Consider the following 25,102-nt stretch of genomic DNA (forward strand, 5'->3'; position numbering starts at 1 on the left):
TAGAAGCAGTGAAAATGTTTAGTCCGTTTAGTCTCTGTATTCAGGTCAGGCATACTTTTATCAACCAAGTATAAGTTGTGGACAATAATAAAGAATTGAAAGAATTAGTCTGAGAGGAAAAGAGAGCAAGAGTTAAGTGGAATAAGTTGATCCTTCCACTAGAAAAAGTTGTTTAGGTTTACCTGATTTGACGGGATATTTTAGAGCTACACAGTTTAGTCTCATGTACATAACACAAGCAAAATGTTATAATTCAATATGGAAAGACATGATGATGAAGCAAAGGGGAAGTTCAAGAAACAAGAGAGTGGGAATTTGGATTCATATCCTTAAGGAGAATAGTGACCATACAGATTAATATGTTCATAACGTAGCAGAATGTATTCTAAGAATTAAGTCAATATGAGAATGGCAAAAGGAGATTTTGCCAATAGGGAGGCAATAGGCATGCGGGGGCTGGAATTTACTGGAGAAACCTAGCAAAGGAACCAAGATATTGGGAGCAAATAACTCTAGCAGAAAAGGTAACAGAGCAGGATGATTCCAAGAAGACATTTGGCTAAAAACTGCCTTCCCTGTAGGGCTTGATCTCATAGTACAGGCAAAGACAAAAGAATAGGGAAATTTTAAGTGAAAGACCTGTTGTGATAGAGTTTTTAGATAAATCTAGAACAGAAGCAGCTGCGAAAAAAAGGGATAATTACTAGGGCATATAAAACATTGCATGATAACATGCATGCATGCATGCATGCTTGCTTTGTATTATTGCTTGTTATTCTACTACAATTACACTGTACTATTGATTCTATTGTATTCAGGCTTGTTTGTTGCAGTGCACTACTGTGGAGCTTTTCTCCCCAGGTCTCTGCTGAAAATGGGCCCCTGGCCCAGTCGGACATACCCGGTTAACAAATGTAATAAATAAATAACTATAAGAATCGATCGGACAAGGTTAGAAAAGATTGGGAAGAGAGACTGGAAAAGCAATTTACAAGAAAACAATAATAAGGCATATGTATGACTCACATTCGTATCACTTCATTGAAAGACCATTTCACTGAGACCAAATCACCTAAAGTTCATTTCACCTAAAACTCATTTCACTGACGAGTAGTACTCTAAGGCAAGTCAAAGGTGTATGTCCTTTTCCCCACTGTAGTGTGATCCTGGTGTTAGTATATATAGTTAGGGGGGATGTGGGAGGTACAGCCCCCCACATTGGAGGGGTGTGGGGGGTGTAGCCCCCACCTAGTTCAGTTTTACCAAATAATGTAAAGCAAAACCAAACAATATAAACCAAATGTGCCCCCCACATTGACTTGCCTTAGAGTACTACTTGTCAGTGAAATGAGTTTTAGGTGAAATTAACTTTTAGTGAAATGAAATTTAGGTAATTTGGTCTCAGTGAAATGGGTTTCAGTGAAATGGTCTCTCAATGAAGTGATACGAATCCGTATGGCTCCCAAGTATGCAAACAAGTCCAGAAGGTTTAGGATCTTTGCTTGGAAGCATTTACATAAGTATCTTTATACCCCAAGCAGACTTCAAAGAATTTCTCTTCAGGTAGAAAGCAAATGTTGGAGGTGTGATGGAGAAGAAAGACGTAACTGGGTACATATGTTTGGGGGTGTAATGAGTTGGCAGGTTTTCAAAATTCCACACAGAGTACTCTGTCAGAAATATTGGGCGAGCAAATGGCTGTATGTAGAGGAATTATTATTTTGACCTAGGATACAGAATCAGAATTGCCTAGACATAGTAAGGTCTCATTATGTTTAATTCTGTTAGCTGCCAAAATGCAGTTACTAAAAAATGGAAGTCTAAGCCTACACCAGCTGTTTTTTGAGATATGGAATATTATGAAAGAGGTAAAAGAACTGGAAGAGGGATCTTTAGAAAAGGGAGGGCGTAAATTACATGGAAATAAATGGAAATTGGTGGAAACTGTATATATAGACTAATGTTCAGGAGGAGTGAGGTTTATGGGAAGGCAAGAATTCAACATTTTTTTTGTAATGTTGAACTGATGATAGTAGCAAATTAAGTATATGTGATGCATATTGTATTTAAATGGAAACATGTTAAAATGTTTTTTCTTCTTTTCTTAGTGTATGTTTGCATATGTCTTAAGAGATAATAAAGGTGTTTTAAAAAAAGTAACTGTAAGAAAGCAGTAATTCTGAATATATTTTTTACAAATGAAGTTGAAGTAGCATCTAAACCGGATGATTCTTGATAGTACAGGGGAAGGGTGATACCAATCCATTTATACATGAGTGGGTTTTGAATGGACTCTCAATGCTGAAGGTGAACAGACTAATGAGGTGTGGATCCTAGAATACAGAAAGCACTCTGTGCAGAATGAGTAACGCAGACAACTAGTCTCTTTAATAACTCATGGAGTAACAGAACTCATGAAGAGAAAGGAGACGCCAGACAATTTAGTTATTAATGTTGGAATCATTTGTAAAGGAAACATAGTGCCCTTTAGGCCACTGGGACACAGATTTTAAGATGGTATTGGAGTCCTGCAGGAAGATCATAGCAAATCAATGCAATATATTTTTAATTAAGTCACTACAGTAGTAGACCACAAAACTCTGTTCTACACTGGTATGCTTCCACATAAAAATTAAAGTGCACATGGGTTAACCTTGATAAGGTCCGGTGGTGACATTATGATTTAAGTAAACTGAATAAAAAATAAGATACCTGTAGTAAAATTATCAAAATCCATAGTAGATAAATAGAAAGCGGCAAGTATTGTACCAGAGTTAAGGCCTACAAGTTTAATGTCTGCATAAGTGACTGTTGTGTTTTGGATAGTATATGGTTATTTTGTTTGGCACACATTTTTATTAAACTACTAATCCATTGTTATTGTGTTTTTTTTTTTTTTTTTTTTTTTGTTGCCACTGCTGCTTTTATCTTAACATTTCAGTTTGGTATTAATGTTGTTAACTACTTGTGTGAACAGTATGCCAGTTATGTAACACTTTCAGTTTAATGGGCAACAAGGCCTCAAGATTTAAAGACTGTAACACTTGCATCAGACTGAGGAGTGGGAAACAGTAGAATTCAACAATAGTTGCCTTGGCTACATCAAATCTGAAAATCCAGACCTATGAGAATTACTGTGAAAAAATTGGACTTTTTTGTATTGTTAATGATATAAAAGTAAAAACAAGAATTAAGTTTTCTTGTAGTTATGAAACTGAAATCGACAGTTTACTGAAGAGCTCTTGGTATCTACCAAACTAAGTAAAAAGGCATACATGGAGCTAGTAACCTAAACCTAGTACGGCGTAGAATAAACAGGAGCTGGTAGTAAAGCCATATTTGAGTATATAGCTAAGCTGAGAAAATTATACCTAGACTATAACACCTTTACAATAGATGCTTAAGAATTATGAATGGAATAAATGAGAAACATGCACAAATCAGGTTATTATTAGGTAAAAAAACTGACATTAGAAATTGCTGTGTGTATTATTTTGGCAATGGAAGCAGTACAAAAAAATGCACAAGATTTCAAAGTTAAAGAGCTGGCACCAGTATGTACTTGATTAAAAGAACAGCACACTATCTGGATGGTTGTAAGCCATGGTGGTACAGTGGTAGCATTGTTGCCTCACAGCAAGAGGTTCTCCTGTTCGATTCTTGGCTAGAGCGCCTTCTGTGTGCAGTCTGCATGTCCCTCCCCATGATTACGTGTCCTACAAAAGACATGCATAAATGGGCATGCCTTCGCTGAAGGTTGGGCGTCGGGCTGGCAACTCGGCACCATAAAAATCTACTGCCAATCATTAGAGGACCGGAGGTCCGCTGTGGCGACCCTTAACTGGGAAAAGCCGAAAAGACAAACAAACACTATCTGGATGATTCCCAAGAATATCAATTGAAGTAGTGCTAAAGCCTGTTCAAAGTGCTTAGGTAAACAGCACACAGCTTCTTGATATGCAGATTTAACCAGAGAATATGTATAAGTGGACACACAGCAGGAGGTTCTATACCTGATGTAGTATTCAGAAGAATCTAAAACCTGAAAGAAAAGTTAACATTGGTAACTTGCATGTTTGTGTTAAGGAGGAAGGTGCTAAAGCAAGCATTTGCCTTGCATATTGTGCAAAAGGTGACAAATTCATGGTACGAATGGAAACAGAAGACAGGCTATGAGTGTAGAAGAAACCCCTCTGACCAGTAACACCCTAATAAGTAAACAGAATATTAGAGAAAATTAGTAACATAGTTCAGCATCCCAATGATATTTTATTGAAAACTTTTTCTTTTAGAGGAAAATATATAAAAGCAATGACTGGTGTTCATGTGAAAGTTGCTTAAAAGGATGACATACTAACATTATCTTTGATACAAGTCAAAGATATTGGGCCTGGTTTGAAGCTAGGTAAGTAAAGTTAATTTTTATGAGGAGGAAACAAAGCACGTACATTCTGAAAGTAAAGCTACTGAGAAGATACTTAAGAAAGTTGAAAGTGTATTTAAAGAAGAAATGGGTATATTAAAAGGAGTCCTGACTAGTACTTGTGTTCCTACTCATGCCAGACATCCAGACCTAGCTTTTACAAAATGGAAAGTATCATGCTAAGGCTGATACAGTAAGTAGGCTATCTGTTTCAGAAAAGCTTCTGACTCGGACATTCTGCTGTAGTGTCCATGAACAAATTAAATACTGGGTTGCCAGAGATGTCAGTGTCCCAAAAGTATGAACATGCCTTAAAAGGGTGCTGTACAATTACTGAGCCAGAGTTTTTGCCATGCTGTTGTAGAATGCTAGTATTACACATCAGAAATTGATTATGTCGTGGAAGTCTAGAATTGTAATTGTTGTGCCACAGTGACGTTTGGCAATATCGTATGTACTGCTACCTGACATTGCTCAAGATATGGAGAAATAATTAAATATCAAGCAAACAGTATATCACTAGCAAATTTACCTTTGCATCTCTGGGAATGACCTGTGATGCCATAGGCTAGTTTTCATGTTGACCCTACTGATTCATTCTTTGAAACAATTTCTGGTTTTAATAGATGTGGCATTGCTTTTTGCCTGGTGGTGTGAACATTGTTCGTAGAAGATGGCCACTGCTGATTTGGCACCCCAGCCCTGTATGTGAAAATGGGAAAAGGGTGTTATGGATAGATGCTGATTTAAATTAAATAGATGTATATGCAATTAATTTTGTTGCTTTGCATGTGACCATTAAAAAAACAGAGATGAAGTTTTATTTTGGTATGCAGAAACAGTAGTCTCTGACAATGGATCTTGTTTCATCAGAGTGGAATTTGCACATAAGAAATTGAATTTGTCATGCAGTTACTGTGTTTATGCTTCATCTAATAGCATAATCTAGTGAAATATGTGGACTTTTTCTTCCTCCAAAGGCCGAAGCAAAATTAAGGGAACAATAATAGAAAGAAGGTTGTTAGTTTTGGTTCAGTTATTGAATTACCCAGAAGATGATGATGATAGGTTTATATTCAGCAGAAATATGTATGTCAGGAATCCTCAGTTTGATGTTTGACTGCCTTTGAAACCTAAAATGCAGAAAAAATGGTGGTCCCAGAAGCAGACATTTAATAAGCCTGCATAGTTGAGAAGTTTTGTCACCTGAACATGATTTGCATAAAATACTGCATTGTGGTCCTAAATACATCCTGACATAACAGAGTTCTTGAGCATGTGTCCTATACTGTGGTCAGTGGCATGCTATTTATATCAGAATAACATTCACAGAGACTGAACCAGTCTGTGAAACTAGAAACTAGGTAGAAGAGTCCTTGAATATGGGCCTATGTTATATTGTCGAATGGCCACATTGTCAAATGTCAACTCGTTGAAAGTGCAGGCTGTCGACCCCCACCACTAATTATATATACCAGCTCTGAGATTGGAAAGGGCAAATTTCCTGATCCCCAGTGATCTCAGTCAGAACAGATCGATGTGATGATATGTCTCCTGGCAAGATATAACCATGTAGCTAAGGCTACTGCAGCAGTGATTTAATCGAACTTCTGCTGTTATGGTAAGTGCCCTTACACAACTGTACTTTCCTTGAAAACACCTAGGTACAGATGTTTGCAGTGATGTTTGTGTAACAGTTACCTTTAACATTAGGTCTTGTTAGCACAAAGGGTGTAATATTTGCAGTGGTTAGGGCACATCACAAATTGTAGTTGAAATAGTGCTTACAAACTTCTTTCAGCCATGTGTACTTGGCACTTTATATTGATTTCAGAATCCTCACTTAGAGAGCTGTTTATGTATTTTTTCTGTTTTCATCATTTCCAGGTAATAGTAAAGAAGTACGGGCTTACAACATGCCAAGAGAGTGTATCAGGAACTATTTCCCTAGTCGGAAGTGTTTTGTTTTTGAACGCCCTGCTTCTACAGCAGAGAAACTACGGAAGTTAGAGGAGCTTACAGAAGATGAATTAGAAGCAACATTTGTGAGGCATGCTGAAAAATTTTGTCAACATATTTTTAATACTGCCCAAACCAAAACATTAAAGGGTGGCCACATTGTGACAGGAACATGTGAGTGATTATCTTATTTTTCAGCTCCATACTGGAGTACTTTTTGATATTTTGAAGCACAGAAGAATGTAGAAATATAGATTTTTCTTTAATGATATGATTTGTGTCTCTTTACTTAACTTGGAGAGTATTTCATTTCTCGAAGAACAGAACAATGTAAAATTACGATTAATTCTGTAAATGCCTAAATTACATTTCAGCTGTACTTAACTGCTTTACTTTTTTTTTAATCCGTGTTATCTTTTTATACTAAAAATAGAAAAAAACACTACCACCAATTGTAGACTTTTAGGTCCAAACAAACAAAATAGTCCAAAGCTGTATAAAGCCAAGAAGGACCCAAAAGAGGCTGTAAATTCCAATATAAAAATCTTTAATGTAGAAAAGACCACATAAAATTACATCCACATGAGCGCTTTCGTAGGTATGTATCCTACTTCACCAGATGCTAATACAATCCATATCACCATTTTATAGGTGGATTCAAATTACTCACATGACATGAAAATATCACCTGACGTAAAAATCTTTTTCTAATCCACACATTTAAAGCTATATTTCATATTTCAACACAATAAAAACAGACTTCACTTATACAAAAAATAGAGTGCAGTATAGACAGAAATAGACTTATTTAAGAACAAATATAAAACCATGAATATTATAAATATTCTTTATATGTGTAAACAGATTTACCTAAAGAGAGGTCTCTTTTTCATCATTGACTTTAAGGGAACATGGTCATTCAGACCATGTCCAGAGTCTGCCTTCAACTTAACTATCCATTTAGCTTCAAGACACTCTGTTGCATTGCGTATATCACCTCCCCTGGCATTCTCATGTATTCTTCCTATAATAAGAAACATGAAAGTATGTTCTATGTCTGTGTCACATATATGTTTTGACAATGCATTGATTCTGTCATTTCTGCTTATATGATACATATGTTCCCTAATTCAATCCTTTAAAGGTCTGTCGGTCTTCCCTACATAAAATTTCTTACACTTCCGGCACCATGCAAAATATACTACATGCTTGGTGTCACAAGTGGCATATATATTAAACTTATACAGCTCACTATCATCCAGGGATAAAAATTCTGAGCTTGTGTCTATCACATTACAAAATTTACAATGTCCACATGGAACTGTGCCTACTTGTCCTATGCCTTCAGGCCTACTTCTGGAATAACACAACTGTCTTTTAAGTGACAGATTATTCCTAAATAAAAATCTGGGCTCTGGGTCTACAATGGTAAGTATAGCTTTATAAGATATCAAAATCCCCCAGTTTTTTCTGATGATGTCCATATATTTATTCACATCCGAAGAGTAACATAAGGATACCCTTAGAGTCCTGACACTTGTTACTCCTTGTTACCTCTTTCTGTTTGGAAAAGTATGGTTGAGCTACTGTCTCTCAGCATGGCTACTTCATTAATGTTACCTTGTACCATGCTTTCTTCATACCGCCTGTCCAAAAGTTCCTCCCTTATAACCTCAGTACACATTTTAAAATCAGAATCTCTGACATTTAGTCTGGAGGCTCTGAAAACGTGTTTTTTCACAACATTTTTAAAAATGTAAGGGGGATGCATGCTGTCATATGACAGGAGGTGATGTGCATAAGCTTTTCTATGTTTAGTATAAATCCTATTATTTTCATCTCTACACACTGTGGTATCCAAAAAAATATATTGTTTCATCTGAGTACGAGTGGGTAAATTTAAAAAAAGTCATGCTATGATTTACATAACATATGAATTCCATCAGCTCATCACTGGTCCCACCCCAAACAATAAAAAGATCATCCACAAATCTTCTGAAAAACCAAATGTGTTCACTAATAGACCTTGTAATACATGCTCAGATTCCCACTTTACCATCATTACATTGGCGTAGCTGTTGGCACAAGATGTGCACATGGCTACGCCATTGTTCTGTAAGTAAAGGTCTTTCCCAAATAGAAATACATTGTTATACAGAACTATTTCCAAAAGTTCTCTTATGAGTCTAATCTGACTTTCACTGTTGTTTGAGTATACTCTCAAAAACTTTTCAACACTATCTTATATCTAAATGATTGGGTATCACCTAAACAGTGTTACCACGTCCATTGTTATGAGTGTATAGCTTTTCCCAGAATCCTGCTCAGACATGAAGTCGAAAAGATCTTGTAGGAAATGCTCTGTATCCCTCAATATCTGACTTATGTTATTCAAAATGGGCCTTAGAGTCTTTTCAGTATATATCGAGACAGACTCTGTGCACCATCTGATAGCTTCTCTATCACAGGGGAATGTAAGTAAATACCCGGTTATGGTGGGGACAAAATGTGTACAAGTCATTGAACAGCAGCAACTGGAGAGAGATAATTTAGCAGGAGCAAGACTGAAAACATTTCTGCCATAGCGCAGGCTCATCAATCCTTCGAAGCAAGTGAGCGAAGTAGCTCACAATAGAGAGGGGATACTGTCTACCCTTTATTTCAACACAAACTTTGTTTCCCTTTACTGGTAAGGGAAATGAACATAGAGCAGCACACAAGAGGAAGGAGCCGGAGCCGGCACAAATGTAAGTTCGAGGGGCAGACAGCTGGGTCGGGCAACTCCAAGAAGGCGTTCTTCCACAACAAGAAAACCTAGTTTGGAATTTATCGCATTATGAGTTATATACAGATGAACTGAACATGCTTCGGAAGGGACTTTCATTTATACCTAGTAGGTATTCTAATGTCACTGATGTAATTTTTGATATCAAGAAATTCTGTAGAGACTTGACTCTTAAAATGATGTTTAATGGAAATGAGATACAGCAGACTGTTTTTAAAAAGCCTAGCTCGTTTATTACTCCACCAAATTCATTGGTACATGCTTTTGAATCCATGTAGTCATAGGTCCATAGGTAGGTACTAGGCAATCGGCCCAAGGGCCTATGTAAGCCTAGCCAACAAGTCTCCCTGGCTTACGCCACCCAAGAAAGTTATTTTCCTGTGCTACTGTTGAGCAGAGACACAGAAGTGATCCCCCGGGGTATATTTCCTATTTCCCATCCACTTATCAAGATTTTTCTTGGAGTGTTAATGAAGGACTTTCCTTGACATAGATGGGTAGCCTGTTCCAGAGTATGGGAAGTCTCTGGGACAGGAATCTATCCCTCCAGCATGTTCTGTTTATTGTGGTGACAAGGTTTAGGTCCCAAGAGCATGTAGCTTGGAGGAATTGGGATTTCTTTAGGTGTAGCATGTCCAACAGCTCTGGGTTTGACATAGCTTTATATGTTAGGCAGAGATCACCTCGGAGTAGGCGATGTGCTATGGAGTAAAGCTGGAGTTTTTTGAGGCAGTCAGTGTAGGGCATTTGTTTGAGGCCAGTAATCCTCTTTGTGAGGTACTTCTGTGGCCTTTCCAGCTGCTGCAGATGTCTTATGAGGTACATTCCAAAAGGGGCGTTGTACTCTTTAATGGGTCTAATGAGTGTCGAGTACAGGGGAGCAATGACCTCTTTTTTCCTGGATGAGAACCCTTTTATGATGAGGTGTGCCATGTAGAAGGACTTCCTGACTACTGTGGCGATGTGACTATCAAAGGAGAGACTACTGTCCACCTCGGTCCCAAGGTCTCTTATCACGCATTCCGTGTTAAGTAGACTGCTGCCTATGTGGTAGTTCATGGGTACAGAGTTTTTACCAAAGGGGATGGCACTGCACTTTTTGGCATTGAGCTTGAGGCCATGGCCCTGACACCAGGCATCTGTCACAGCGAGGCCCTTCTGTAGGATGTCCACGTCATTTGGGGACTTGACTATGGCTCCTAGTTTCCAGTCATCTGCGAACTAGTCTGTGCAAGATGTTTATCGTTTAAATAAGAGTAATGGTATGAAGTATGGTGACAAGATCAAAAAAACATAACCTCAGTAAATGAGAGCATGATGCCTTGTTAAAGTTACAGAATAACATTGAGATAGTGATACAGCCCGCAGATAAAGGCAGGCCAATAGTAATCATGGATACAAAATGGTATAAATATACAATGAATGTTATGTTATCAGAAAAGACATTTTATAGCAGAATCAATCACTCAAAGGTAGAAAATATGGTCTTACGAGTAGACGCTTAGAAGCTTGGTTGCATAGCATGGTTATTTCTAAAGAGCTGCATGAATTTTTTGTTACACAACATCCTGTTATTCCATGCATACAAGGATTACCCAAGATACACAAGAATAACATCTGCCCTCCGATGAGACCAATTGTGTCAGGTAGGGGATGGTGCACAGAGTCTGTCTCGGTATATATTGAGAAGACTCTAAGGCCCATTTTGAATAACATAAGTCCAGGTATTGAGGGATACAGAGCATTTCCTACGAGATCTTTTTGACTTCTTGTCTGAGCAGGATTCTGGGAAAAGCTATACACTCATAATGGACATGGTATCACTGTTTACGGTGATACACAATCATTTAGGTATAAGATAGTGTTGAAAAGCTTTTGAGAGTATACTCAAACAACAGTGAAAGTCAGATTAGACTCATAAGAGAACTTTTGGAAATAGTTCTGTATAACAATGTATTTCTATTTGGGAAAGACCTTTACTTACAGAACAATGGCGTAGCCATGTGCACATCTTGTGCCAACAGCTACGCCAATGTAGTGATGGTAAAGTGGGAATCTGAGCATGTATTACAAGGTCTATTAGTGAACACATTTGGTTTTTCAGAAGATTTGTGGATGATCTTTTTATTGTTTGGGGTGGGACCAGTGATGAGCTGATGGAATTCATATGTTATGTAAATCATAGCATGACTTTTGTTAAATTTACCCACTTGTACTCAGATGAAACAATATATTTTTTGGATACCACAGTGTGTAGAGATGAAAATAATAGGATTTATACTAAACATAGAAAATCTTATGCACATCACCTCCTGTCATATGACAGCATGCATCCCCCTTACATTTTTAAAAATGTTGTGAAAAAACACGTTTTCAGAGCCTCCAGACTAAATGTCAGAGATTCTGATTTTAAAATGTGTACTGAGGTTATAAGGGAGGAACTTTTGGACAGGCGGTATGAAGAAAGCATGGTACAAGGTAACATTAATGAAGTAGCCATGCTGAGAGACAGTAGCTCAACCATACTTTTCCAAACAGAAAGAGGTAACAAGGAGTAACAAGTGTCAGGACTCTAAGGGTATCCTTATGTTACTCTTCGGATGTGAATAAATATATGGACATCATCAGAAAAAACTGGGGGATTTTGATATCTTATAAAGCTATACTTACCATTGTAGACCCAGAGCCCAGATTTTTATTTAGGAATAATCTGTCACTTAAAAGACAGTTGTGTTATTCCAGAAGTAGGCCTGAAGGCTCGGCACAGTCCTATGTGGACAGTGTAAATTTTGTAATGTGATAGATACAAGCTCAGAATTTGTATACCTGAATGATAGTGAGCTGTATAAGTTTAATATATATGCCACTTGTGACACCAAGCATGTAGTATATCTTGTATGGTGCCGGAGGTGTAAGAAATTTTATGTAGGTAAGACCGACAGACCTTTAAAGGATCGAATTAGGGAACACATGTATCATATAAGCAGAAATGACGGAATCAGTGCATTGTCAAAACATATATGTGACACAGACATAGAACATACCTTCATGTTTCTTATTATAGGAAGAATACATGAGAATGCCAGGGGGAAGTGATATACGCAATGCAACAGAGACTGTTGAAGCTAAATGGATAGTTAAGTTGAAGGCAGACTCTGGACATGGTCTGAATGACCATTCCCTTAAAGCCAATATTGAAAAGGAGACCTCTCTTTAGGTAAATCCTTGTTTACACATATAAAGAATATTTATAATATTCATGGTTTTATATTTGTTTTTAAATAAGTTTATTTCTGTCTATGCTGCACTTTATTTTTTGTACAAGTGAAGTCTGTTTTTATTGTGTTGAAATATGAAATATAGCTTTAAATGTGTGGATTAGAAAAAAGATGTTTATGTCAGGTGATATTTTCATGTCATGTGAGTAATTTGTATCCACCTATAAAAATGATGATATGGATTGTATTAGCACCTGATGAAGTGGGATACATGCCTACGAAAGCGCTCATGTGGATGTCATTTTATGTGGTCTTTTCTACATTAAAGATTTTTATATTGGAATTTGCAGCCTGTTTTGGGTCCTTGTTGGTTTTATACATATTTTTATATATTGTTATCTGAACCTTTTGTAAACTTGTATCATCAGATTTCTCATTTCCCTGTTGCCACCACTCAGAGTGTCCCTGGTTTTCTATTCTGCAGTGACACAGGGAGAGTCATGAAGATTAGGAGATGGCATTCACTATCAGTAGGTAGATAGCCTGTACCCATCTTGTATTCTGCCCTTTCTTTTGCAGTGCTTCTCATACACATTATCTGAAACTTAAATGAAGAGGACTAATCCTGATGATGTTTTTTTCACATCAATATGTATGTCAGTTTCAGGAAAGATAGGCACAAAGGAATGTATAGTGAAAATACCATTCACTCTGCAAATAAACTTCAAACTTTTTTCCAACCCTCCCAGGGGAGTTCACCCTGTTGCTTGTTGTCAAGTCACAAAACAAGAAGGGTCACATTTTTATTTTGATGTGTTAGCACAGCAGAATATGTTCTGTCCCTGGTATAATTTGCTTTGGATGTCAGTCACAGGAATCAGGCAAGAGGAAGCAATTGAGTTTTATGTTTATTTTACCATTTGCCCTTTCTCCAAGTTATATGACTTTGCAGTTAGAATATGATGAGGGTGTTTTTAAAACTTGTGCAGTTGTTAAGAGTGATGCTTTTGGAGGGCAACTAGACAAGCTGTTAGTTGTTTTCATTTCACTTATTTACGTATCAACTAAGAAATATGCAGTTAATTATAGTAAATTCTCTCCCTGCCCCAAGATTCTGTTGACAAAATGTCCATCTTCATTTTTGTGCAAGTTGGCAATCCAAAGAAAATAAAAGGCAGAGACTGCCTGACACTGAACTGGAATAAGACTACTGTCTGAAGGGAACTGACCTCATCCGGAAACTTCATTATAGAATAGTTCAAATGAGGAATGCAAACATGGCTTAATACCCAGAAGTCAAAAATTTACAGCAGCTTAACTCCCTGCCCACCAGAGGGATCACCCACAGTGACCTTTCCAGTGTCCTTGGCAAGGTCTTTACCAGTTTAGTAGCTTAAATGTACCATGCAAACATTATGCTCAACTCCATTTTTGAGATTTTTATCAGTGTTTCTTTAAAGAGAGAGAATTATAGATTTGGTCAATGAAATTTTATTACCAAGGCTTATTCTAAGTTTTTCCTGTATAACTTTCTTACAGTACTTTCTGCCTGAAAGTGGTTAACAGTTAAGACTCTGATGTTCTTCGTGTTTCACTGTTGCAGTCATCATACTTGGGTTATCTGCCTGCAAGTAGCCCTTAGTCGGCCCGAATACCAGAGTCTTGGGATTACTGTGTCAGATGCTGTCGCCTCTTCCATGATGTCAGGGGTATAAAACATGCAGCCGATGCCATTACATCAGCTTTTCTTGCCATGTGGGAGCCTGAAGCAGAAGCAGTTGGCAAGTGCCGGTCGACTGCAACCTGAAATTTTCGGGTTTTTTTAAGCGTCAAGCCTGAAGTCTTATAAAGCTAAGTACCCCGTTGGGATCCCTTTTTCTTGCTCTAACCGTTGTCAGAAAAAGTTAATAATTGTCTTACCTGTGGAAAACAAATACCTCACAGGGATTTTCATTCTTACTGCGTCACCTGTTTAGGCCCAGACCATGATTTCCCTCGCTGCCAATTTTGTGCCTTGTTTAATGCCCAAACTATTCGTTATCGTGCTATCTTTGTCGCTAAATTCTTTCGCTCTTGTTCTCCATATTCTGAAATGGCTTTGGTAAGCCATCCAATTTCAGATCTTCCAAAAAAATGTAAGGATACAGACAGAGACAGACTGCATAGGTCCAAAACTGCCAACGACACTTCCGTTAAGCTAGTTGCCAGTCCGCCAGTACTTAGTGAGGTGCTTTCGCAGCCCATGATACCCGCTTGTACAGATTTGCAGGCCTCTGCTGAGACCCATTCAGAGTCCGGTATGCCCCAAGATGCTTCTTCGACTTTGGGACCTGAAAATGTCTCTACCTTGTATGGGTCCGGAGCTGCTGTGCAGGCACCGGCTTCTGAGGGTATATTCCAACCTTCTGATGTTCATATTAAACTGACAACTTTGTTTTTGACTAAAACTACCGAGTTTCTCAGGCCCAGAGTTCGCACTACGCCTAGAAAATCGTCGACCAAAGTGCATGCTCAAGCCCCCATGCCACAGAAACAAATGCTTAAAATGGCTGAAGACCTTATTACTCTGATTAGGGGAAGCCAGCCTTCCCCCACTCAACATCAAAGAATAAAATCCCCTTCTGATTCTGCAGACCATGAGTCCGATGACTCAGATCCCTTGGATTACCAGGACATTCCCTTAGCTACTTATGAGGATTCGGATGCAGAGGATACCATTCCCTCTGCCTCCCCTCCAGAAGATTTTTCTTTTGGTGAAACCTTGCATACCTTAAGGGAGCATTTCCGTTGGGAATGCCAAGACTACCCTCAGTCCAAAAAGAGACTCAGAGAATTTTTAGACTTGCCCCAGCACAGGCTTCTAGCTATTCACCCATTTCTGGATATTGTGGATGATGTCTTCATGGAATTCAGTCTTACTCCTGACACCGTACTACCAGCTCCTAGAAAACCCAACAGGTACTACAGAGTACCTGACTCTCATAAATTTCTCTGTAAGAATCCTGCTGCGGATCTGGAGATCATTTCCCAGGGACCCAAAGGCATTAAAGCTACTACAGCCAAAAACCCTACCCCTTCGGACATAGATTCTAGAGCTTTAGACAGATGGGGTAAGAAGGTATACACTTCTGCAACTCTTGCCATCAGGGTTTTGAATTGCCAGTTTCACATGTTGAAGTACCAGCAACATATTGTGGAACTACTTAAACAAAAAATGTTGTTACTTCCAGATTGTGCAGAAAATAAAGATTTACAAGAGTTGATGCATTCTGCAAACCAAATTAGTAAACATACTTTGCAGTGTGGGTTTGATGCCTTGGAAGCATCTTGCAGGACTGCTGTCACTGGGTTTGTACTGAGAAGGCACGCTTGGCTAAAGGAACAAATCTTGCCAATAATGTCAAAGCAAAATTACTAGATGCTCCATTAAGTCAAGATTGTTTGTTTAGCACAAAAGCAGAAGTAGTTCTTAAAATGATGGAGGAAAAAGCTAAATCTATGCAAACTGTTAAAGATTTCTTAAAGGTGCAGCCACCTAAATTCAGTAGGTATTGGCCTTCTAAGAATTGGTCCTTTCCAGCCCCTCCCAGGCCTTCTCAATCCAAACCCGGGGGTAGCAGACCACCAAGACTACAGTCTCAGGGTATGCAAAGATCTAAACAATGGAGTGCCTCCACCTCTAAAATAGGGAGTGGTAAGCCATCCCCGTATGGAAAAAGTTCACAATGACTTTTTAATCATCCTTCCCAGCCCTGCCCAAGTACTTGCACCCCTAGGGGGAAAACACGCCCTCCATGCAAAAAACTGGATGTCCATTACTCAGGACCATTGGGTTCTAAACATTGTATCCCAGGGATACAGATTCTACTTCCACTCACTGCCAATCCCAAGTGGGTTGACAGACTTTCCTCAAAACCAGTGGGCAGACGCCCAAAAGCAAGTACTTTCCCTTCTCAGTATCAGGGCTATTCAACCTGTTCCAGTAGAACAAAGAGGACAGGGTTTTTGCTCCAGACTGTTCCTGGTGCCCAGAAAAGAGGGCTGTTGGTGTCCTATCCTGGATCTTTCTATTCTCAACACCTTTCTGGTGATCCCAAAAGTCAAAATGCTCCTTCCTATGTTAGCCAAGGATGTTAGTCACCCTAGACTTAAAAAAAAGCTTATCTGCACATCCCCATAAGGGAGTCTTGCAGGAAATATCTATGTTTCAGGGCAGGCTCTATGCACTATCAGTTCTCTGCATTTCCCTTTGGCTTATTTACTGCACCCAGAGTATTCACAAAGTGCCTGGCTCCAGCCATAGCATATTGCAGGCAGAGAAGTATTCAAATGTATCCATATTTGGACGATTGTCTGATTCAGGTGGACAGTTAGGAATTGCTACTTCAGCACCTGGTATTTGTAAAGACACTACTAACTTCCCTGGGGTACACCATCAACGAAAATAAATCTCATCTGGTACCCAGTCAAAAGATTGCATTCCTGGGAGCAAGCTTGAACACAACATTAAAGCAGGTGTATTTGACAAACTACTTCAAACTAATGGCTACCAAAACCCAGCTATCTGTAAGGAAAATACTGCAAGCCTTAGGGTTCATGGCTTCCTGCATTCTGTTAATTCCATATGTAGGAAACTTCAATGGTACTTGTAAAGTCTCTGGTGTCAACATTCTCAGGACCTGGAAACAGTGATTCCTATTATACCTTGTCTAAGGGCAGAGTTCCTGTTGTGGTCAGAGGCATGCAACCACAACAAGGGACTTCCTTTCACTCAACCCCCTGCCGCCCAAACACTGACAACAGACGCATCAGACTATGCATGGGGGCTTACATGGCAGGCAGATGCATTCAAGGCAAATGGAGCCCAAGTCAAATCCCCCTGCATATTAATCAAAAAGAGATGTTAGCTGTACAGAATGCTCTGACAGCTTTCAAGCACTTTATCCTTCCAGGACAGCTCCTGATAAAGACAGACAACACCACAGTCATGTGGTACATAAACAAGCAAGGGGGAACTCATTCCTACCCACTCTGCAGGTTAGCCATGGCTCTGTGGAACACAGCCTTGAGCAACCAAGTGCACCTGCAAGCTCAATTCCTGGCTGGCAAACAAAATTCACTGGCAGACGACTTAAGCAGAAATCTACTGGACCCACATGAGTGGAAACTAGAAACCAGCTCCTTCAAACTTCTAACCCGGGGTGGGGGACATCAGAAGTGGACCTCTTTGCCTCCCCCCAGAGCCGTCAATTGAGCAAATTTTGCACAAGAAATCCTCACAGCAGAGTGTGGAAGGTGGATGCCCTATCCTTTTCATGGAAAAGCCTTTCAATTTATGCCTTTCCCCCTCTGCCCCTCCTCTCAAAAGTACTACTCAAGATCAAACAGGACAGGTCAAGAACTATCCTCATTGCCCCAGACTGGCCACACCAGCACTGGTACCCGCTCCTCCACAGTCTTATGATGATGCCACCCTGGCACCTACATCAGACCTCCTCACTGCTGTTCCAGCAGGAGGGGACAAATTGTACATCCACAGCTGCAAACCCTAAACCTTGCAGCCTGGCTTATACCCTGAATGTACCACCTGCAACCCTCAGCAAACAGGTGTTGGGCATCATCCTTGAAGCTAGAAGGCCTAGTACTAGGAAATCCTGTTCTGAAAAGTGGAAAAGATATTGTTCGTGGAGTCAGTCTCAGGGAAAAGACACAGCTGTGCCTTCCTTACCTCAAATCCTGGATTACCTATCAGAGCTGCTCCATAGAGGCTTATCCTTCTCATCCATTAAGATTCATGCCTCTGCCATCTCAGCTCATTATAATACTGAGCCTCCTCTCTTTTCTTACCCCCTCATCAAACAGTTCCTGAGAGGAGCTAACAATTTAAGGCCCCCTAGGAGAGCTCCCACCCCAGCCTGGGACCTTAACTTTGTACTGGAGAAGCTCACGCTCTCCCCTTTTGAACCCGCTGCTTCAGCAGAGTTAAAATTCCTTTCTTGGAAAACAGTCTTTCTTCTAACCATCACTTCAGCAAGAAGAGTGTCTGAGTTACAGGTGCTAATGGCTGTGGAACCCTTCATTATTTTCCATGCTGACAGGATTTCCCTCAGGACTAATCCTTCATTTATGCCAAAGGTGGTATCCAGTATGGCTTTAAAACAATCCATTCATCTGCCAACCTTTTTCCCTAACCCTCAGAATAAAGAGGAAAGGATCTTGCACTCCTTGGATATGCACGGACAGCTTAGGTTCTACCTTGATAGGACAAAACCTTTCAGAAAATCTGACCAGCTGCTAGTCAGCTTTGCTACAGGGGCAGAGGGCAAGGCCATTTCAAAGCAAACCATCTCCAAATGGATAGCACACTACATCCATTTCTGCTACAAAAACCATGGAAAACTTACCCCACTGGGGATCAGAACTCATTCCACTAGGGCTACCTCAACCTCCACAGCATTTCTCAGGGGAGTCCTTACCAGGGACATCTTGGAAGCTGCAACTTGGAGTTGTGTACACACCTTTACCAAGCATCATCATTTACCCATCTTTTCTAAATCCAGAGCTGGATTTGCTACAGCAGTCTTACAAGGCCTGCTAGTCAGCCCTAACTCTTCTTGACTGACTCCATCCTTCCTCAGCTTTGGGAATCTACCCAAGTGTGACGACTGCAACAGTAAAACATGAAGAACATAGTACAGTTGTGTACACTTACCGTAAATGTAGATGTTCAAGTGTATTCACTGTTGCAGTCCTGGTTTCCCTCCCTCCCTCCAGCCCCCTGGTCCTTTCTATTTTTTCTTTCTATCTGTCTTTTGGCCATTTTTTATGGCAGAGGTATTTACTTTTTATTGGAGGTGTTCCACACCATGTAATAGCTTCCTGTTTTGGGGGCTCCTGACATTTGGGGCAAGAAAAGCTGATGTAATGGCGTCGGCTGTATGTTTTATACCCCTGATGACCTGACGTCATGGAAGGTGACAGCATCCGACGCAGTAATCCCAAGACTCTGGTATTCGGGCCGACTGAGAGCTACCTGCATGCAGATAACCCAAGTGTGATGACTGCAACAGTGAATACACTCGAACATCTACATTTATGGTAAGTGTACACAACTGTACTTTTTTGACTGTAAAGGTCCTGTCATTTTTCTCATTTGAATTTGGGCAATTCTTAACTGTCGTACCACATTGATAGGCAATGGGCATTACTGAACCACATAACAAATACAGCACACCTACTGTACATGAAAGTGTGTAAGAAGATAACTGTACCTGGATGAAGTATACAGTGAGAGACCTCTGATTTGTATTATTTTCAGACATATATAATTGTAAGAAGTGTTGATTTAGAAGGATGCCTTTTTCTCCTGACAACCCAACATTTTTCTAGAATTAAATTTACCTAGACAGAGGCAGTTATACCACCATACTGTGTAACCCTCTCACTGAGTTGTGTACACTTGTAGTTAGCAAATAACTTCACTGCCTACTTTGTAAATGGAGTTGCTTGCATCCATGAAGTTCAGTCACAGTACCATTAAAATGCTTCCTACACAGGGAGCAGAGAATACATTTATTTCACCACATGAGGGTAACCCACAGAGAAATCTGAAAATGTAACATAAAACAAAATTGAAGCCTCCTCCAGGATTCACAGCCTTCAGTTTTAGCAAGCAAATATGTAATTGGGTTATGGTATGATTATGCAAGCACATTTTTGAGGGACCATTTTTGCAAAGCAGCAACAAAAAAGTAAGAAAATATGCCCTTTGTGAAGTGTAAGGTCTGCCCCCCCCCCCCCATCACCACCACCACACTCCTTTGCAAGGGGCTTTGATTCTCCACTGTCTTACTTAATATGACATACCTTTAGGATGCACAGCCATGAGGCAAGTACAAGAGTTACAATGGAGGGTTACACAGAATAAACAGGACTGAAATAATTGTATACCTACTAGATGGCAGGTCCTATCACACAACTTTGGAGCAAGTGCAGGGGATTTCAGTGAAGTGGTCCCTCAAATAAATGGGACTTAAATAATTGTACAACTGTTAGATAGCTGCCTTGCTAGACCCTAATCTGAGTTAGGGGGTTAACATAATGATTAAGATGGTTTCTTCACAGACAAATGGTACAGGGCTTGACTCTTAGCTTTGAGGGAAATTGGCCCACAAGGGCCAATTACTTGCATATCAACCTATGAACCGATCCTTTCCTACAGGAACAACAAAACATATGTTCCCTGGAAACAGGCTTGTGTTAGACCACTGCACAGAGATCGTGACCAGAACAGATCTGTGAATTCCAGTCCTGTATTATTGATCAGTCCATTAATTTTCTAGAAAAGATACTTCAACATCAGCTTATTTCATTTTGAGCAGTAAAGATTGTTCCTTGACAAGTAACATGGTTCTGGGAGAAGCCATAGTTTGGTTTCAGCTCTCATTAAGCTCTCTAACTGCCTTCAGGAAAAGTCTGATGAAAGGCCCTTCATGATAATCCTGTTTGGAGGCCTCTGCTTTGGTAAATGTGAGGATGGTGTTTTGAAATGTATTCACCTATCTGAACTGATTTTGTAGCAAACCACAGTGATTAAATCTTCCTGATGTCAGGTGTGAAACAAGAGAAATCAGACTTATGTCTCTCAAGGATATTCTTCAGTTCCCTTGTTTTTACCCACTCTATAAAAGAGTCTGGATGCACTGTACAAGTGCTGTTCATATGCTTTGCACAGGCAAAACAATGTTACTTTGCTATTTCCCCTGTTATGGCCAAGGGCAAAGTGAACTGCATGTGTGCTGCCTTCACTCCAGATAAAATGAGGTTGAACTAAAGTAAGCTGATCATGAGTGCCACTTAGTCAAAGGTTTGGATTTTCAAAATCAAAACGTGTCCTAGTATAAGTAGTTCTGCTCCACATCACCTGCAGCAGGGGTGAACTCTGAGTTTTGAATAGTTTCAAATACCTTAAGTTTCCAAACTGAACAGCAGTTCTCACATACAGAAAGTTAGATCCACCGTGGTAATAAAAACACGCAAGCTGTGTTGTCTTGTCTCCAGAACTTTCTTATGTATGAAATATGGCCAGTGGCTGATATCATTAAGCAATAAACCATGACTGGGTATGGGTAGTGCTGGATTTACACACGGTTGGTGTGGTTTGATCATGATGGTGAAGGGTTATTGCTATTGTACAATGGCATTATTTAAGAAAAAATTGCTTACCTTTCTTAACTAGTCTTTATATAAGGGGACTGTCATGTTCCTTTGCGTTCGTCTGCCTTTTCTGATGTGCTGCACTTGCACAGTACATCAGTGCCGAGTAGAGAAAACAATGGAAAAGGGAGACTCTGCATTGCATTTTTGTTTATTTTTGTCTTTGACCGAGATTTTGTGAGGGACAGCCTAAATACAAGGAAAAGCAAGTATGTTTCTAATTTTTTATTTTTGCAGAACATACCTGATTTTTCTCGTATTTTGCTGTTCTGTAAGCATATGCTTACAGAAAAGTCTGACCACTCAATGGTACTTCAGCAGCCAGACTTTTTTCTTTTGGTATGCATTCAATCAACAGTGAGCATACTAGTTGGGCTGTCCAATCGAAGTACGTTTTTTTGAATAACAATGACCAGTTATTGTATAATTGATGTTAAAGTTCCTGCTTTACTGTAGAATACTTCTGACATCACCTTTTAAAGGAAGATGTTGCAAACCACTAAACAACCATTTTATAGTAGTACATCTTTTGCTTCAGGACTATGAAGATTCTGCTTTCAAGTCTCAGTAGCCATTAGGTTGTCATACCTGTCATGCAGGCTACAATCAGCTGTACACAGCCCACAAACTGCTCTGCAAGGTCTCCTGTAGGCATTTGCTGGAAAGAGTTTACTCATGTTCTTACCCTTCCCAGACTTCTTTGTCTCGCCTACTCAGAATTACACAAGACCAGAAATTTCACAGGAGAGAAAAACTGGAGAATGCTGTCTCCCAAATTTCAAGAGGTATTCCTCAGGACCACCCAAGCTCTTGATACTTGTCAGCCTTCAGAATCAAACTACAACCATGTGCATGTTTTGAAGTCATTTAACAAGACTTATCCATTCTGTGGCCTTCTGTTTCAGTTTTTTCCCTTACTCCTTCTACTTGCCCCTATCTGTTACCTAGGTGTTTGTATTCTTCCTACCTGCTTGTTACCCTCTTAATGATACAGACCTTAAAATTGTACAGTTACAAGGTCGAACTCTGCTATCCACGTATTGTTGTTACTTATGCCTTTGACTGCATTCAGCAAAATTGATCAGCTTCATTTTTTTCTAAAACCTGTTAGAACCTTTTATCTAAAGCCTGTGTTTTTCTGTTTAGTAGAATAAACTCTCCTACTTCACTGGCCTGTCAGTAAAGTTATAACTTAAGTTATCTGAGTCATGGTGACTTCTAATTACAGCAATATGGCAAGAAATTTAGTTATACCCCTGTTTAAATTATCTCAGTATGATATTTATAATGTTTATTCTTCATTTTAGGCTATTATTTTATGATGTACATGATTGTACTACAAATTTACTCTATCTTGTTTTGTAATCATCATTTAAGGATATAAATGTGTAAGAAGAGGACAATAATGAATCTTTATTCTGTTTTAATAAAGAAGAAATTGTTACATTTTCCATGGCAGAAATATGTTAAGTGTTGTTTTAACTTCTGCAAATACGTTTTTATAATGTAGATGTTTCATTTTGCACAACAATTTAAATCATTCAGTACATGGAGATTTATTTCTGATACAGAAACAGGCCTTTCTTTTCACCTGTTCCAATTTTAATGTCTTTTATGTATTCTTATTTAAGAGCATGTCCATTTATTTTTCATCTTTTATACTACTGTTTGTGCATTAAATTTTGTAGAATGTTATAAAGCAATATAGAATTTCTTCAGCATCAGTATTTTTCCTATTTCTGCCAGTAATAAATATATTATATATATATATATATATATATATATATATATATATATATATATATATATGTGTGTGTGTACTGTTTATATGATTAGTTATTTACATAATTTTGATCTAAAGGGATAATCTATGTAAGCTTTTAGGAGTGAGGGAGTAAAATGTAATTTGACCTTTTCTACACTGTTAGAAATGTTACGATGTAAGGTATTCTGGTACTCTGCATTTAATTTTTTTCGCTTTTGCATCCTTTTTTTCTGTTTTTAACTTAATATAGTCTATTTTCCTTATAATCCCAATAGGTCAGTATTTCATTGTTTTCTTGTGTTGTAAAAACCAAACTGAGATGTTCAGTAAGAGTTGATTGAATTTCATAGAAACACATCTTTAAAACATTGTCATTTTTATTAAAATCGAAGAACTGCTGTATTTCTGTTAAAATAGTCTTTAAAATGTGTTGACTTTGTTATACAAGCTAGCTGTCTGTTAAATGAAGCCAGTTCCTTTTGGGTTTATTATTACTGTAAAGGTGATTGCGTTAAAGTCTGAGAATAGATATGTAATCACCTTAAAAATTTCTCTATGGTTGTCAAATAATTTGAAATATAGACTACTGATTTTTGACTGTACAAAATGTGAGAATGTTATAATTGTAGAATAAGGATTCTGATTCAAATAATGTTTTGAAATGTATAATATAATGTCAGCCTGTAAAGCTGTAGCAGATGCTGAAATCCTAGGTTTATTAATAGTTTTGTTCATTCCATTAGTGTTCCTTTCATTAAGCATACAAAGGTGCAAACCACTATTACTACGTACACTGGGGGGGGGGGGGTACAGCTACTGCAGTACTGAAGAATTTAAACATCTTCTGTAATGGAAAAGTGCAGTACATTCAAAAAACATACCCTTCCTGGGTAGAAGAAGGATAAGTTGCCAGGAGTCTCTAAAAAATGGTCCTTTCAAAGCTTGCTCTGGACCTGGAAAAGGAAAATCCAATTTTTCTTGACTTGTAAATGAATGGATGGAGGACCATGCTGCTGCCTGTACAATGCTTCTACAGTCCACACATCTCCAGTATGCCCTTTTGGAATGGGCTTTAACCCTGCCTGGAAAATTTTTGCCATTGTGGGACTAACAGAACAATAGCTGAGGGCAATCATCTTCAAGTAGTCTGTTTAGACACTGGTTGACCTGTCTTAGTCCCGGAATAGTAAATGAATAGCCTGTCAGCTTTCCTGAAGGACTTGATTCTACCTGAGTTGTCCGTGCACACCAAAGGTATGAAGAATCTTTTCCCCCTTGTCTTTTGTGCCTTGATAGAAAACAGTGAGATTGTTGGCTTGATTCAAGTAAGCACTGAGAGGTTAGTCCACAGCGTGGCCCTATCCATATGGAAAACCAGATAGGTTCCCCCATCATAAGTGCCTGCAACTCAGATACTCTTCTTGCAAATGTCAGAAAAATACGGCCAGGCTTAAGGAGCCTATAACAAGGAAAATAACCAAAGATCCTGTAGAGGTATTAGAAATATTTTGGAAATTGTATGAAAATCTATATAAATCAAGAAAAAGAGAAAGCAGAATGTTTTATGGAAGAACTAAATATGCCAATGTTAGAAGTAAATGAACCTTAATCACTAACAGGATAGGAGGAGATGAAATAAAAATGGTAATTTATAACCAATCTACAGGAAAGTCCCCAGGAATAGATGATATTCCTGTGGAAGTTTGGAAGCTAGGAGGGAAGAAAGTGATAAAGAT

General features: G+C 38.9%; 1 protein-coding gene across 4 annotated transcripts in view; it reads left to right on the top strand.

Moving 5' to 3' along the window:
• LOC122809309 (guanylate-binding protein 1-like) overlaps positions 1 to 25,102 on the top strand; it is a 713,173-nt gene that overhangs the window by 533,188 nt on the left and 154,883 nt on the right. For all 4 annotated transcript variants that reach the window (XM_044080701.1, XM_044080704.1, XM_044080703.1 and 1 more), the window contains one exon: positions 6,311 to 6,556. In XM_044080701.1, coding sequence (XP_043936636.1) covers positions 6,311 to 6,556 — 246 coding nt within the window. The remainder of the gene's footprint in view (positions 1 to 6,310; positions 6,557 to 25,102) is intronic.

The sequence above is a fragment of the Protopterus annectens genome, chromosome 8.part0 (genome assembly GCF_019279795.1).
Source record: "Protopterus annectens isolate FY-2018-M chromosome 8.part0, PAN1.0, whole genome shotgun sequence".
Taxonomy (NCBI): Eukaryota; Metazoa; Chordata; order Ceratodontiformes; family Protopteridae; genus Protopterus; species Protopterus annectens.